At 34.6% G+C, this 18,848-nt stretch overlaps 1 protein-coding gene across 2 annotated transcripts in view; it reads right to left on the bottom strand.

Annotated features, from left to right (window-relative positions):
- The window catches only part of Adamts19 (ADAM metallopeptidase with thrombospondin type 1 motif 19), a 276,147-nt gene that overhangs the window by 43,280 nt on the left and 214,019 nt on the right, over positions 1-18,848 (bottom strand). For both annotated transcript variants that reach the window (XM_074076627.1, XM_074076628.1), the window contains one exon: positions 13,177-13,334. In XM_074076627.1, coding sequence (XP_073932728.1) covers positions 13,177-13,334 — 158 coding nt within the window. The remainder of the gene's footprint in view (positions 1-13,176; positions 13,335-18,848) is intronic.

Here is an 18,848-nt window from a genome sequence, read left to right as displayed (position 1 = left end):
AGAACAAAGAAACAATATGGAAAGCTACAAGAGATAAGTAACAAGTTATCAATAAAGGCAAATCTATCAAAGCAATAGCAGATTTCTCAACAGAAGTTCTAAAAGACAGGAGAGCACAGAATCATGCATTTCAAACCCTAAAAGAAAATAACTATCCACCTAGATTATTGTATCCAGAAATCTATCCTTTGTAATTGAGGAGAACTAAAGATCTATGCTGAGCACATATTAAAAGAATTTATGATCAGTAAACTAGCACTGCAGAAGACACTTAAAGGAATGCCACACATAGAAGAGGGAAATAAACACAGCTCTGAGAATATGGGAAAGAATAAATATCACTAGAAGAGTAAGTGAGCAACAATGATTAGGGAGAAATTAAACATTACAAAAACAAAAGATGATATAATACATACATTTCAATAACTGTAAATATTAATGGTCTCAGCCCTCCAATTAAAAGACACTGACTGGTGGAGTGAATTAAAAACCAAGATCTAACTGTTTGCTCTCTGCAAGAAATGCTCCTCACTGGCAAAGACAAACACAGCCAGAAAGTGAAAAGATGGAAATATTCAAAACAAACAGAACCCCAAAACAAGCAGGATTAGTTATATTAGTATCTATTAATGCTGGCTTCAAAACAAAATTAGAAAAGAAAAAGAAGGACATTTTAGAATTGTAAACACTTATACATTGAACTTTGGTGCAACCAATTTCATAAAACAAGTGCTATTGAATACAAAGGCACACATGAACCCCAACACAATTCTGGTGGATGACTTCAATACCCCAATTACTGATAGGTCATCCAGATAAGAAATCAACAAACTTCAGAGTTAAATAACACTATAGATCAAATGAACTTTACAGATATCTACAGAATGTTTCCACTAATGGTCACAGAATACTCTTTTCAAAATACCCTTCTCAGAAGCACATGGAATATTTTCCAAAATAGTTAATCATTTAGAACATACTTTTAGAATAAAGCAAGTATTAAGAAATAGAAGAAAGTGGAAATGATGTCTTATATTTTATCAGATGATAATGCAGTAAAGCTAGATATCAACAGCAAAAGCACCTACAGAAAATATACAAACACACTGATGTTAACCAATACCCTTTTGAATGATTAGTGACTCACTGACGAATTCCTAGAATCAAATGAAAATGAAAACACAGAGAACATGTAGGATACAATGAAAGTGGTTCTAAGAGGGAAGTTTGTGGCTATAATCTACATTAAAAATCAGATAGATATCAGTTAAAGAATAAGACATTAATGCTGGACCTCAAGGTCTGAGAAAAACAAAAACAAACCAATTCCAGAATTAGTATAAGGAAAGAAATGATAAAGACCCAAGAGTAAATGAAGAAAAATAGAATCTAAAAGAACAATACAGAGGACAAAGTGTTGGATCTGTGAATGGATAAGCAAGACTGACAAACTCTTAGTAAAACTAACCAAAAGAAAGGAGCAGAAGACACAAATTAATAAAATTACAAGTAGAAAATGTGATATTACCAGAGATACCACTGAAATCCAGAGGATCACTAGGAAATATTTGGAAAACTGATGCTCTAATAAATTGGAAAATATAGAAGATATTAATTTCTAGACACATATAACCTACCCAAATTGAAGAAGATATAAACAACCTAAACAGACCAATAATGAGCAATGAGTTTAAAACAGTAATAAAAAATCTTCCAACAAAGAAAAGGACCAGATGGACTCAGTATTGAATTCTATCAGGCCTTTAAAGAAGAACTAAAACCAATGGCCCTTAAACTATTTCACAAAATAAAAAAGGAAGAGACACTTCCAAGTTCATTCTATGAAGCCAGTATTACTCTGAAACCAAAACTGGATGGGGACACAAGACATAAAACAATAGCACAATTTCTTTAATAAACATAAATGTAAAAATCCTCACCATATATTTGCAAACTGAATTCAAAGAACAAGATAAATAGATAATACATCAATTGGAATGAATCAAGTTGGATTCATTCCAGCAATGCAAGGGTGGCTCAACATATACAAACCAATAAATGTAATATAGCATATAAACAGAATCAAGAACAAGAAAACAAGAATTATATAATCCTCTCAATAAAGTCAGAAAAAGCCTTTAACAAAGTGCCACATCCCTTTAGTAAAAGCCCTGAAGAAAGTAGGAACAGAAGCATGCCTGGACATAATAAAAGCTATATACAATAGACCTACAGACAATTTTGTATTTAATGGGGAAAAATTGAAAGCATTTCCTCTAAAATAAGGAATGAGACAAGTCTATCCACTATCATCACTCTTATTCTACAGCATGCTCAAAGTATTAGCCAGAGCAATAAGAAGAGAAAGACAGAAAGGAAAAGGAAAAGTCAAATTATCCTTGTTTATAGATAATATGACCTTATATTTAAAAGGTACTAAAAATTCTGTGGAAGACTCTTTGGTCTGATAATATCTTTCAACAGAGTATCAGGATACAAAATCACTAGCTTTTCTATATACCAATAAAAAACTCACTGAAAAATAAAGGCAGGAAAGCAATCCCACTCACAATAAATACTTTAAAAAAGTATTTGGGCATACACTTAGCCAAAGATGTTAAAGACATGTGCAATGAAAACTACAAAGCACTAATGAATGAAATTATTGAAGACACTAGAAGATGGAATGACTTCACATATTCATGATTCAGAACAATCAATATTGTTTAATGGCCATATTTCAAAAAGTGATACACAGAGCCAATGCAATCTTAAAATTCATATGGAAACACAAAAACTCTGAGTACTCAAAGTAATCTTGAGAAAAGGTTCAATGCTGGAGGTATCACAATATCTGATTTCAAACCATACTACAGAGCCATAATACTAGCAGGTAAAAGCTCAAAACAGACACATAAACTAACAGAACAGAACAAAAAATCCAGAAATAAACCCACACAGCTGCACCTATTTGATTCTTAAAGTTGCCAAAAGCATACATTAGAAAAACAGCAGCGTCTAACAAATACTACTGGGACAACTGGATAACCACATGTAGAATACTGAAATTAGATCTATCTCTCAACAAACGCAAAAAATCAACTCAAAATGGATAAGAGACTTTAATAAAACCTGAAAATTTGAAACTATTAGTGTAAAACTTACGGGAACTACTGCAAGACATATGTATAGGTAATAATTTTCTGAATAGAAGTCCAATAGCTCAGGAAATAAGAGTAAGAATTGATCTGTGGGATTGCATCAAATTAAAAATCTTCTGCACAACAAAAGAAACAATAAACAGAATGAAGATAGAGCCTAGAAAATTAGAGAAAATCCTTGGTAGATATTCATCTAACTGGAAAAAATTAAACAAAATAGCAAATAATACGATTAATAAATAGGAAAATAAACTGAACAGTCCCTTTTCAATGAAGAAGTAAAAATGGAAAACAAATGCATGAAAAACTGTTCAATATCATTAGATATTTGGGAAATCCATGTCAAGCATACATGTAAATTCCATCTCACTCTAGTCAGAATGGTTATTATGAGTAAATCAACAATTGTTGGTGAGGATGAAAGGAAAAATGAACTCTATTTACTGCTGGTAGAAATGTGAATTAGCCTGGCCACTATGGAAGTCAGTATAAAGTTTCTTCAAAAATTAGAAATTCAACTTTCATATGATTCAGCCATACTACTTTCAGTTACATATGAAAGTCAAAGTCAGCTTACAATAGAGATACCTGCACACTCATGTTTATCACTATAGTATTCACAATGGCCAAAATTATGGAATCACTCATTGCCTATCAGCAAATAATGGTTAAAAAATATGGCATATGTATACAACCATTTCATTTGCATGATATTTGCATAAACATGGCATTTATATGAAAATGTATAGAGCTACAGAATATCACATTAAGTGAAATAAGCCAATTCCACAAAGACAACTATTCTATATTTTTTCTCTTATCAGTGGAATCTAGGTTGTGGGGGTGGGGCAGGAAAGAACATGAAAGAAAATAAAGGGGAGATAGTAGCAATGTGGAAGAGGAAGAGGTAAGATGGGAGGGGAAAAGGGAATAAGAAAGAGCAATACAAGGGTGAATATGAACAAACATATTATATACTCATATGGAAATGTCATAATGAAATCCTTACTCTGTGCAATTAGTAAATGTTAATATATAAACCTAAGCTTTACACAGGTGATGCATCATGAAATGGTGATTATTTATTGACAATTAAACAACTTTATTTGACAACATTATACATATTGTTTAGTTTTTATCACACGTAGTTCCTTTTAGTCTATGAAATGAGTAATAATAATACATATTATGCAGTTATTTTGGGGGAATAAGTTGCTATGATTAATGTAAAGTACCTTTGGCCAATGTCTGATTCTCAGTGCTTAATGAATAGTGAATATTACTAAGACTGGAATAGAAGGTAAATACTTTTTTCATTACTGTAGTTAAACAAATGGATTGCAGTTACATAAAACTTTGCAATTCAAAATGTAGTTAAGATTACCACACCAGTAGGAATGATATTAGGTAGAAGCTGGTTAGAAATGAAGATCTCAAGTACTGCCCCAGACCAAAGGATCAGAATGTGCATTTTAACTAGAACTTGAGGTAATGTGCCATATTGAATTAGGTGGGATGAATAGAACAATATGTGATTTGAAGCTCTGGTTTCTAGACTAACAACACAGACATCTCCAGGTGAAGACAAATTCAAGAACTGTGTGGACATATTAAATCATATGACATATCATATCCAAATAAACAGTCAGGTCAAGGTAATTTTATGTATAGACTTAAGGAAGTGTTTAAGTATCTGGGCTTTTTACTACTAGAACAGAAAACTCACACTAGTACAGTTAGTGCTCTGGTTTCTCTGGCATCAGCACTGATAATCATGATCAAGGTCAAATGTGGTCCATGCACCTGCTGCTAGCCTGGGCAGAACCTCATTGTCCTAATCCTTTTCCTCCACACTCTCTCCTGACTCAGATCTAGTCTATCACTCTGTGGTGGGTGAAGAAAGTTATCATCTCAAACATAAAAATTTTCACAATTCTTTACAGAAATCCATTAACCTAGTGAGAAAACATGATAGGGTAATTGGGAACACTGTTGGAAAGTTACCAAATCTTTTCCTCAGGCAAAATAGCACTTTATCAAAGGCTCCGTACACAGTTCATATGAGGCCCATGTTATGGAGGTGTACAATGCCATAATTTGCCATATTATGGAACTCTTTTTGTAGACATTCACACTGGTTAGGAAATTAATGCTTTTAACAAAAAGGAGTCTTTATTCTTTGGTAATACATTTGTACTCTGAGTTGGTTCATTCCCTTAAACATCTTGCTCCACTTGTAATAATTGCTATTTTTTGACATCATGATTTAAAACACAGTTTTTAAAAAACTAAACACTTACCTCTAAAATTATTTTAAATGTCTATCTGACAATTCCAATTTGGATAAAAAGATTAGAAAGGAAGATTTCAAGATGGCAACTACAGGGAGGAAGCAGAAAGCGTGCTTCCTAAAGTAAAATCTTGGAGAGATGCTGGAGATACACCTTGCAGGAAAAAACCACCATGAAGAGGTAAAACTCCAACACCACCACACCCCCAGTCCGTGCAAGGCATCTCCACTCCACAGTAAATGGAGGAACCAGGAGGGCTCCTGCACCACCAGATGCCATCTTCTATTGGCTAGAGAGAAGCAGACAACCAGGTGAGCTAAGCAGCATGTGGTACTCCCACAGACAACCCTGGGCCAGATCAGCATAGCCCCCATGGACAGACTGACCCCCACCCAGGGAAAACAGAGAAAAAAACAAACTGAATAATACACAACAACAATAAAAAAGACAGGTAGCAAAGAGGGCGGGGTGCCCTGAGCTCCGAAGATGGAGGGAGAGGCAATCCCTAATGGAACTGTAAATAAACAAGCTGGCTGGAGAAGGCAGGAGTGGTGGCATCTGCCCAGCAGTCAGGAGCAGGAAAGCTTGTAAAAGCGGCAGTGGGAGGAAAACACCACAAAACACCACCATGTGAGCTGTAAATAAACACGCCAGCCGGAGAAAGTGGGTGCAGTGTTACCTCCCCCAGTGTGCTTGGAAAGGGGAAAGCTTGTAGCAGTGGCTCGCACCCAGGAGAACTCTAAGTAAACAAAGCCTGCAGGGCTAGGTGAGTGTTAAGTTCACTCCTGAGATCTGCATAAATAAAGTCTCCAGCAACAGCAGGCTGACAGCAGCGGCCAGGTGAACCACAGCCTCAGATAGCCATTCACAGAACTGTCTCCAGACTCTTTTTTTCTTTTTTTTTTTCTCCTCCTTTGATGAGAAAACAACCGAACCACACCTGCATGCCGAAAAAACTGAAACTGTATTGCATCTAAACTTGAAACACTTTGTTGTGTTTTGTGGTTTTTTTGCTTTTTGGTTTTTTTCCTTTTGATGAGACAATGTCAGAACTACTTCTTAGAAACCATCTCCAGGATTGGAGGCTGAGGGACTAACACCAAAATTATTAAGACTGAAACTTTATTGCATTTGAACTTGGAGATTTTTCTTGAATTATTTTACTTTATTTTATTACTATTTTTTAACATTTATTTATTTTTTTAAATTATTTCTAATTTTTATTTTATTTCTCTGTCTCTCTAATGCCTGTTTAGCTTACTGTTGATATCTCTCCCTGTTTATATCTTTGACATGTTTTTTTTTGTTTAGTTTTTTTTACTTGTTTCTTTATTTGTTTTTCCCTTTTTCTATACCTTATTTGTTTTCCCTCTCCTTTCACCCTTCCACTCTAAATACCACCACTGTTATTATTACAAGCTAGAAAATACTTAATTGACACAGTACAGGGACAGTAATAATACCAAGGGTAATGATGGGAAGACAGAAAAAACAGGGAAACCAGTTTCCCCACAGCAAAAAATTAGTACAGGAACCAGAGGGAAATGAAAAAACAGATACTCAGATCCAGACTCCAACAAAATGAAGATAAACTATGCCAAAGAACCCAATGAAGCCCACAAGAATAATCTGAAAGATGAAATCCTCAAAGTAATCAATGAGAATTTTAAAGAGATGATATTGGATATGGTCAACCAGAATGTACAGGAGACACTCAAGAAATTCCTAGACAGCAAAAATAGAGAATTGGAGAAAGGACAAGAAGAAATAAAAGAAATCATAAAAGCACTGTATAAACACCAAAGTGAAACAGAGAACATGATTAATAAAGAGATAAATGAACTCAGGACAAAAATAGACAACATTAAAGAGGAAGGGACTCAGGATATGGAAAACCTCTGAAAAAAGAACAAAACAGAAATGCAAAACAAAACGGAAGGCCAATCCAGCAGAATAGAAGAAGCAGAAGACAGAATTTCAGAACTCAAAGATGAAATGGTAATTAAAGGAAAAACTGAAGAATTATTAGTTAAACAACTGAAGACCTGCGAAAAGAAAATGCAAGAACTCACTGACTCTATCAAAAGACAAAACCTGAGAATCATGGGCATTGAAGAATGAGAAGGGGTGCAAGCAAAGGGAAGGCATACTATATTCAACAAAATAATTACAGAAAATTTCCCAAATCTAGAAAAATCTATGCCCATACAGATGCAAGAGGCTGCCAGAACACCAAACAGACCAGACCAAAATAGATCTACCCCACTGCATATTATCATTAAAACAACAAATACAGAGACCCAAGAAAGAATATTGAAGGCTGTTAAGAGAGAAAAAACAAATAACATACAAAGGCAAGCCCATCAAAATAACAGCACAATTCTCAACAGAAACATTAAAAGCAAGAAGAGCGAGGGGTGAGATCTTCAGGGCACTGAATGAAAATAACTTCAACCCTATCATACTCTACCCAGCAAAACTATCATTCATAATAGATGGAGCAATAAAAGTCTTCCATGATAAGCAGAAACTAAAACAATATGTGACCACAAAACCACCACTACAAAAGATTCTTCAAGGGATTCTGTACACAGAAAGTGAAACCCAACATAACCATGAAAGGGCAGGCAGCACCAAACTACAGGAAAAGAAAAAGCAAGAAAGTAGAGAGTAACCTCAACTTAGGTACACACAATCAAACCTTCAAACAACTAACACAACTAAATGACAGGAATCACCACATACCTATCAGTACTAACGCTTAATGTTAATAGACTTAATTCCCCCATCAAAAGGCACCATTTGATGAAATGGATTAAAAAGGCAGATCCAACAATTTGTGGCTTACAGGAGACCCATCTCACCAACAGAAATAAGCATAGGCTTAGGATAAAAGGCTGGAAGAAAATTTACCAAGTCTATGGGATCCAAAAATAGGCAGAGTAGGAATACTTATCTCTGACAAAGTAGAGTTCAAACCTACATTGATCAAATGAGATAAAGGACATTCCATCTAATAAAAGGGGAAATAGACCAAAAGGAAATAACAATTATCAACCTATATGCACCCAATGTCAATGCACCCAATTTCATCAAATATACCCAGAAGGACCTAAAAGCATATATTAACTCCAACACAGTGGTTGTGGGAGACTTTAATACTCCATTATCATCAATAGATAGATCATCCAAACAAAAAATCAATAAAGAAATCCTAGATCTAAAATATACCAAAGATCAAATGGACCTAGTTGATGTCTACAGAACATTTCATCCAACTTCTACACAATATGCATTCTTCTCAGCAGCCCATGGAACCTTCTCCAAAATAGATTATATTGTATGGCACAAAGCGACCCTCAGCAAATATAAGAAAATAGAAATTATACCATGCATTCTATCTGATAACAATGTAATAAAACTAGAACTCAACAACAAAAGTAAAGACAAAAAACATGCAAACAGCTGGAAACTGAATAACTCATTGCTTAATGAATAATGGGTCACTGATGAAATAAAAGAGGAACTTTAAAAGCTCCTGGAAGTCAATGAAAATGAAAACACAACCTATCAGAACCCATGGGACCTAGAAAAGGCAGTACTGAAAGGAAAATTTATAGCCATGAGTGCATATATTAAAAAGACTGAAAGATCCCAAATCAATGACCTAATGATACATCTCAAACTCCTAGAAAAACAAGAACAAGCAAATCCCAAAACAAATAGAAGGAGAGAAATGATAAAAATAAGAGCTGAAATTAATGAAATAGAAACCAAAAAAACCATACAAAGAATTATTGAAACAAAAAGTTGGTTCTTTGAAAAAATAAACAAGATCGACAGACCCCTGGCAAACCTGACTAAAATGAGGAGAGAAAAAAACCCAAATTAGTAGAATCAGGAATGCAGAAGGGGAAATAACAACAAACACCATGGAAGTCCAGGAAATCATCAGAGACTACTTTAAGAACCTATATTCAAATAAATTCAAAAATCTTAAAGAAATGGACAGATTTCTAGATACGTATGATCATCCAAAACTGAACCAAGAGGATATTAATCACCTGAATAGATCTATAACACAAAATGAAATTGAAGCAGCAATCAAGAGTCTCCCCAAAAAGAAAAGTCCAGGACCTGATGGATTCTCTGCTGAATTCTATCAGACCTTTAAAGAAGAACTGATACCAACCCTCCTTAAAATGTTCCATGAAATAGAAAGGGAAGGAAAACTGCCTAACACATTTTATGAAGCCAATATTACACTTATCCCAAAACCAGGCAAAGACACCTCCAAAAAGGAGAACTATTGGCCAATCTCCTTAATGAACATTCATGCAAAAATCCTCAATAAAATAATGACAAACCGAATTCAACAACACATCAAAAAGATCATTCATCATGACCAAGTAGGCTTCATCCCAGGAATGCAGGGGTGGTTCAACATATGAAAATCAATAAACATAATGAACTACATTAACAGAAACAAAGACAAAAACCACTTGATCATCTCAATAGATGCAGAAAAAGCCTTTGATAAGATCCAACACCATTTCATGATAAAAGCTCTAAGATAACTAGAAATAGAAGGAAAGTACCTCAGCATTATAAAAGCTATATATGACAAACCTACAGCCAGCATTATACTTAACTGAGAAAAACTGAACCCATTCCGTCTAAAATCAGGAACTAGACAAGGATGCCCACTCTCTCCACTCCTATTCAACATATTACTGGAATTCCTAGCCAGAGCAATTAGGCAAGGAGAAGGAATAAAAGGAATTCAAATAGGTAAAGAAACTGTCAAAATATTCCTATTTGCAGACGATATGATCCTATACCTTAAAGACCCAAAAAGTTCTACTCAAAAGCTCCAAGCACCATCAATAGCTACAGCAAGGTAGCAGGATATAAAATCAACATAGAAAAATCATTAGCATTTCTATACACTAATAATGAACAAACTGAGAAAGAATATATGAAAACAATTCCATTTACAATAGCCTCAAAAAAATCAAATACCTAGGTGTAAACTTAACAAAGGATGTGAACGACCTCTACAAGGAAAACTATGAAATTCTGAAGAAAGAGATTGAGGAAGACTACAGAAAGTGGAGAGATCTCCCATGCTCGTGCATTGGTAGAATCAACATAGTAAAAATGTCTATACTCCCAAAAGTAATCTACATGTTTAATGCAATTCCCACCAAAGTCCCAATGACATTCATCAAAGAGATTGAAAAATCTACCGTGAAATTTATATGGAAACACAAGAGGCCACGAATAGCCAAGGCAATACTTAGTCAAAAGAACAATGCTGGAGGTATCACGATACCTGACTTCAAACTATATTACAAAGCAATAACAATAAAAACAGCATGGTACTGGCACAAAAACAGACATGAAGACCAGTGGACAGAATAGAGGACCTGGATATGAAGCCACACAACTATAACCAACTTGTCTTTGACAAAGGCACTAAAAATACACGATGGAGAAAACACAGCCTCTTCAACAAAAACTGTTGGGAAAACTGGTTAGCCGTCTGCAAAATACTGAAACTAGATCCATGTATATCACCCTATACCAATATTAACTCAAAATGGATCAAGGATCTTAAATCAGACCCCAAAGTCTAAAGTTGGTACAGGAAAGAGTAGGAAATACTCTGGGATTAATAGGTATAGATAAGAACTTTCTCTATGGAACTCCAGCAACACAGCAACTAAGAGACAGCATAGACAAATGGGACTTCATAAAACTAAAAAGCTTCTGCTCAACAAAGAAATGGTCTCTAAACTGAACATACCACCCACAGAGTGGGAGAAAATATTTGCCAGCTATACATCAGACAAAGGACTGATAACCAGAATATATAGGGAACTCAAAAAACTAAACTCTCCCAAAATTAGTGAACCAATAAAGAAATGGGCAAGTGAACTAAACAGAACTTTCTCAGAAGTTCAAGTAGCCAAAAAACACAAGAAAAAAAGATCACCATCCCTAGCAATAAAGGAAATGCAAATTAAAACCACACTAAGATTCCACCTCACCCCTGTTAGAATAGCCATCATCAGCAACACCACCAACAACAGGTGTTGGCGAGGATGCGGGGAAAAAGGAACCCTCTTACACTGTTGGTGGGAATGTAGACTAGTACAACCACTCTGGAAAAAAATTTGGAGGCTACTTAAAAAGCTAGACATTGATCTACCATTTGATCCAGCAATACCACTCTTGGGGATATACCTAAAAGACTGTGACACAGGTTACTCCAGAGGCACCTGCACACCCATGTTTATTGCAGCACTATTCACAATAGCCAAGTTATGGAAACAGCTAAGATGCCCCACCACTGACAAATGGATTAAGAAAATGTGTTATCTATACACAATGGAATTCTATGCAGCCATGAAGAAGAACGAAATGTTATCATTCACTGGTAAATGGATGGAATTGGAGAACATCATTCTGAGTGAGGTTAGCCTGGGCCAAAAGACCAAAAATCGTATGTTCTCCCTCATATGTGGACATTAGATCAAGGGCAAACACAACAATGGGATTGGACTATGAGCACATGATAAAAGAGAGAGCACACAAGGGAGGGGTGAGGATAGGTAAGACCTAAAAAATTAGCTAGCATTTGTTGCCCTTAATGCAGAGAAACTAAAGCAGATACCTTAAAAGCAACTGAGGCCAATAGGAAAAGGGGACCAGGAACTAGAGAAAAGGTGAGATCAAAAAGAATTAACCTAGAAGGTTACACCCACGCACAGGAAATCAATGTGAGTCAACTCCCTGTATAGCTATCCTTATCTCAACCAGCAAAAACCCTTGTTCCTTCCTATTATTGCTTATACTCTCTCTTCAACAAAATTAGAAATAAGGGCAAAATAGTTTCTGCTGGGTATTGAGGGGGTTGGGGGGAGAGGGAGGGGGCAGAGTGGGTGGTAAGGGAGGGGGTGGGGGCAGGGGGGAGAAATGAACCAAGCCTTGTATGCACATATGAATAATAATAGAAAAAAAAAGAAAATGTGGTATTTATACACAATGGAATTTTATGCAGCCATGAAGAAGAACGAAATGTTATCATTCGCAGGTAAATGAATGGAATTGGAAAACATCATTCTGAGTGAAGTTAGCCTGGCCCAAAAGACCAGAAATCGTATGTTCTCCCTCATATGTGGACATTAGATCAAGGGCAAACACAACAAGGGGATTGGACTTTGATCACATGATAAAGTGAGAGCACACTTGGGAGGTATGAGGATAGGTAAGACACCCAAAAAACTAGATCGCATTTGTTGCCCTCAATGCAGAGAAACAAAAGCAGATACTTTAAAGTGACAGAGGCCAATAGGACAAGGGAACCAGGAACTAGAGAAAAGTTTAGTTCAAGAAGAATTAACCTAGAAGGTAACACACACGCACAGGAAATTAATGTGAGTCAACTGCCTGTATAGCTATACTTATCTCAACTAGCAAAAACCCTTGGTCCTTCCTATTACTGCTTATACTCTCTCTTCAACAATATTTGAGATAAGGGCAAAATAGTTTCTGCTGGGTAGCAAGGGGTAAGGAAGGGAGTTGTGGGGGAAATGACCCAAACACTGCATGCACATATGAATAAAATAAAAATTAAATAAAAGATTGGAAAGGACACAGTAGGAACATCTTTTTGTGAGAAGTTAATTATGCAATGTTATCAACTCTTCCCCTCATACCAGGAGGTGTAAAGGTGTTGTAGTAGGACCTTTAGCGGAGATCTTCTCCCACAGGCCTCTTCTTACGTAGTGGATGGTAGTTCCAGCTAAATTGAATGCTCCTGAGGGTTCAATCTTCCAGTCACTATTAATAGACTGCTTACCAGCATCACGGAGAGCTATTAAAATCCAAAAATATGAGTATCAACAAGTCACCATCATTGATCAATATCCACTTCATATTATTTTGTTAAAAGCACCATTCATTTCTAAACTAATGAGTCAACATTGTGATGTAAAACATTGCAGTCTTGGAAAAAATGCCAGAAGCTGTCCCGAAGCTGCTCACAGCTAAGCAGACACATTTATTTTTGTCTCCTCCAACCTCTATGGACACTCAATGTCTGCACTTCTTATTTTGGTCCTTATTTATTTATTCTTTAACACATTATTATGTTATGTCTATGTGTATCTGTCTCATTTAGCCAATAATCCTATGAACATCGAAAAGGTTGGCATTACATCTTATAGAAGCTGTGTCTTGTAAGCTTATTCAGAAAGGTATGTGATTAAAGAAGGCTCATTAAACAGAGTATTAACTAACAGATCAAAATAGCAGTTTTGTAGATATTTCAAAAACCTCAAAGATAATACGTTGGTTTAAAAAATAGACTCAAAGCTTTTTATGATCTCGTTTGTGATTTGTTGTAAAAAGAATGTGAAATGTTACCATGAATATGGATGTTTCAGAATACTTTTGTTCACATTTTTTTTGTCTATAGATCTGATCTCTGACAGTATTTAAACATGATTCATGATATGGAAGTGAGATGTTAGGGTTAACATTTTAAAGTAACTTTTCTTCCAATTTTTAAAAAATGTAAGCGTTTAAACTCCCCCATAGAATTTTATTCTTTCTATAAGATATATGTATACACACATACACACACACACACATACACATTCATTGAAGGATTTTATGTCAAAATTACAAAAAAATGTTATCTTAATTGATAGTTGTTAATTATTATTTAAATAATCTCCGTTTATTGGATGTTTGAGAGTTTACAAATTTTTATGCCATAAAAAGCTTAAATAAACATACTAGACATTAATTCTGTATATATGTAAATATCTCCCCTGGATAAATTAACATATTTATAATTAGAGAAGAAAATAAATTGAACATTTAAAGATTTTGAGAAATAGTTTTAGATTTGAATAGATTATATAATTTATGCTCCCATAACAGTAACTCAGTGTCCATTTCCAAATACCTCCTTCAAACTAAATTTATCTTTTTTACGCATGACTTAATAAATCATGTATAAAGTATCAATCATAGTTTAGGCAATACTCAATATTCTGGACTTCTCCCCCACACCTCCCAATGAAAGAAACAGGTATCTTCTCTGGGTTCTCAGAGCTTATAATCTAATTAAAAAAACGACATTGAACAAATTATATTAATAATTTATGGCAAGCTGACACTTGTGCAAGGGGAATCAAGAAAGGCTTGTTTGGGGGATGTTATTTACGAGAGAGCTCACTAAGAGGAACAAAGGAAGCAGAGAAAGTGTGTTCAAGACTGAGGGAGCTATAAATGGAAAAGTCTAACAGCTCAGTGCAGCTAGGTGAGGGTCAGGAAGGCAAGTGTGCATGAAGCTTTCATGCTAAAGCAGATTATGACTAGGAAACAGGAAGTGAAGAATAGCCAGTTCTTTTGGGCTTATTAGTATTTGAGGTTTTGTTCACAATAAAGAACAAACTTAAAACATTTTGAAAAATATTATGTTGAAAATGAACTGGTATAAGGTAAATTTAGACAGGAAAGATAGGATAACGTCTCTATAACATCCCAACTGAGAGTAACTGGTGGTTTGGGTTAAGGTAGAAGGGAAAAATAGCAAGATGTGTTTAGGAGTGAAATTGACAGAATATGGTGATAATTGGATTGTGTTGGATGAAAGGAACTGTCCCATTTCCAGGATGAGAACATAGATGGGTGATAATGGCACATAATGAGATAGGAAAAGTTATCAAAAGCACATGGTTGAGGAAAAATATCAGAAGTTAAATTTGGAACAATCTAGCTTTAAAAAAAGATCCTTTTTTATTATGATTGAAGTTAAAGATTTTTTCTTTGTTTATTAGTTGTTTGTGTATCTTTTTATAGGAATGATCTGTTAAGGTATTTCTGGTCCACTGAAAGATTTCTGATTCTTATATTCCCATTAACACAAGCAACATGTAAGTGAATTTATTGAAATTTTCTCACTAATCTTAACTTCTCCCAAATGATATTCTTTGATGTTAAGTCTAAAATAATGTTTAAATGAAACTTTAAGCAAGCATATATATTACATGATTTATGAAAAACATAAATATTAATTTTACTTTGAATTTTAAATCTGAAGAGGAAATATATTTATAAAAAACTCTTCATACTTTGCAAATAGCTATTAGCTTCCACAAATGCATATATTTTAGACAATGTTAAAAATGTTATTGATAAAAAAGTTAATGACTTTGCCTAAAAGGTAAGATATTTCTTCATATTTCCCCAAAGTATATTAAATAATTTGAGAAATCTTTTTGGTGTAAATTTATACAGTGATCGGTACAATCCTATTTTATCACCCTGTACTCAAACACATTTTTAGGGCATAAATATAAAGGAATGTTTTCCTTGAAAAATCTCCAATAAAAATGCCTTAATTTCCCTTTTGGGCTAGATAGAATATGATATTTAGACTCAATTCATATTTTGGTCTTCAACATTCCCCAGAAAATATATAGATGTACACACAAATTCACATTTATTAGTTAAAAAGCAAACTTACATGAAGAATCAGTAGTTTGGCTATGTGATACTCGTTGGTTTTATTTTAATTCATTAGCTTAAAAAATAAGTTTTCAGAAATACTGTTTCTGGCCAGAACCGAGTATCTGGAATGACTCTAGCTTTCCCTGCATAAACAGATAGGAAACTAGACAATGTATGAGATGGCTGCTTTCAAAGACTGGATAACTGACAGCAGAGAGGTGTGATCCCTAAGGGATGGAGAACAAATGATATGATCTTTATTGCTTGGCTTTCTTCCTGAAGATATTTACCAGACCCCTCACTGGGAGGCTGAACCAAAGCACAGCACAGATGATAAGGACTTCAGTGAGATGAGGACACACAGAATGGAGTTCAAACTGGCTAAGGCAGCTGGCACCTGTCTTATAGAATACTGGAGAATAATGAGCTACACAGAAAAAAGAGCTCCAAAAATCTGAAGAGGGGCTAGGTTCTTTACAGGAATCCCTCTGATTGAGTATTTAGCTTCAAACAAGTAGGGCATGACTTCTCAAAGCATGAGTCCTCTAAACTTTATAACTCAAGAATGGAGGACATATGAGTTTTATACAATTAGAATAGAAAGATCTTTCTGAACAAGAAATAAGTTCTGAAATTAAAGTACTTGGATACTTAATGTGCACTCTAACAAAATTTTTAAAATATCTCAATAAATGCAGCTGATGTGAAAAGAAATTAACTTTCCAGCAAAGTTAAATTCAATACTCAATAATAAACAAAATATAACACAGTCATTCAGTAATGTCATATTAATCATGCCCAGTATCTAGGAAAAAATTACTGTGAATTCAGGAAAAGTCATCTATCATAATCAGGAGAAAATCAGCCAATAAAATGAGAATTAGGAGTAGCAGAGATAAACGAATTAGTAGATCAAGACTTTAAATAGCTATTATGAACATGTTTAGTGTCCACATGAATTTAAAGAAAAACATGTAATACTGAATAATAATGAAAACGATGAAAAAACAGTTGATAAAAATCAAATTTTGCATGTAGGAAAATACAATATTTATAAAGCTTAACTTACTGCATACATAAAGCATGTTAGATATTGCAAAAGGAATCAGTGAACTTGAATTTAAGCTAGCAAAGTTGAATCTAACTGAAATTCAGTGAGGAAAAAGGCTGAAACATCTAGCCAGGTCTAGTGGTGGAAAGGGATAGGGTGTGGCTCAGTGGTACAGCACCTGCCTGGCCAGCGCAAGACTGAGTTCAAACCCCAGTACCACACACACACACACACAAAGCTGGAAAATTGAGCAGTGTTGGTGACCCATGAGAAATCGCTGACAAATTCACACATGTGTAACTGGAATGCCAGAAAAGGGAATGGGGGCATACAAATTATTTGATGACATAGTACTCAAAAATATTCTAGATTTGATTAAAAAAACTGCAAACTTACAACTCCCAAAAGTTCAAGGAACTATGCCAGATAAGTGCAAAAAGTCCATATAGGATACATGGTTATACAGAGAAAATTGTTTAAAGTGAACTTAAAAAAAAACATGTCATACACAGCTATAAAAAGACTTTTTAAGGATTAAGGCTGGAGATGTAGCTAAGTGGTAGAGTACCTGCCTAGCATGCACAAGGCCCTGGATGCAATGCCCAGCACTGCAGAAAACCAAAAATCAAGAATTCATGAGGTAGAAAATCAGAACTAATGCAAGGCAGAGGACAAGGCACAATTAAAAAGTAAAGCACAAAACAAATAAAGTCTAAAAACATATATCCAGTGAAAATATCCTTCAGAATCAAAGGCAAAAATAAATATATTTTCAAAATAAAAACCAAGAAATTTATTTCTACCAGACTTGCTGTGGAAAGAATGTTAAAGCATGTTCTTTAGGCTGGAAGAAAATAGTTCCAGATGGAAACATATCTATGCAAAAGGAAGAATATTAGTACTAGTAAATGTATAAACTATGTGAAGTATTCATTTTTATTAAAATTATATACAGTATAATTGACTACTTAAGGCTAAATTGTTACAATACATTTTGGTGTTTAAAACACATGTAGAAATAAACTGACTATATGAAATGCAGAAATAAAATGCATAATAGTAAAAAAGAAGGAAGAGGGGAAGTGTGTGGTTTCAAGGGGCATACTTTATAGAAAGTGGAATAATATAATTTTAAGGGAGACAAGTTAAAATGCATCTTGTAACTGCTATGGCAACCAGCGAAATATAAAACAGGAGCTATAGCTAACAAGCAACTAAAGGAAATAAGATGGAATATTAAAATACTTAATCCAAGAGCAGATAGTAAAAGAGGAAAAAGGAATAAAGAAAAGATGGAACAAGGAGAAAACAAATTCAGTATTCCACTATCACTTTATGTTTAAATGGACTAAGTACATTGGTTAAAGAAATTTCCAAACTAAATAAGAAGAAAAGACCCCTGTTATAGTCAATCATCTACCAGCATGCACTTTAAAAATACAGACATAGGTAGGTTAAAAGTAAAAGAATGGAAAAACACGAAACATGCGACAACAATCAGAAAAGTTTTGGCTAGATTAATATCAGATAACAAGGATGTCAGGGCTAAGAATATTTCCAGACACAGAAAGGTACACTTTTAAATATGTCATTTATTTTAAAATTAATTTGAATTTATCATGAGACAAAATGTATTAAAGTTTTAAGAATCTTTAGAGTGTAATAAAACACCAAAATGCAAGAAGCAAAACCGAAAGTAACTGAAAGGAGACATGGAAAAACCCACAGTTTTAGTTGGAGATTGCATTGCTTCTCTTCCTTAATTGATAAACAAGAAGATTAAACAATACAGAAGATTTAACCAAGTGGACCTAT

The sequence above is a fragment of the Castor canadensis genome, chromosome 6 (assembly GCF_047511655.1).
Source record: "Castor canadensis chromosome 6, mCasCan1.hap1v2, whole genome shotgun sequence".
Classification (NCBI taxonomy): Eukaryota; Metazoa; Chordata; class Mammalia; order Rodentia; family Castoridae; genus Castor; species Castor canadensis.
This window is presented reverse-complemented; position numbering and strand designations above follow the sequence as displayed.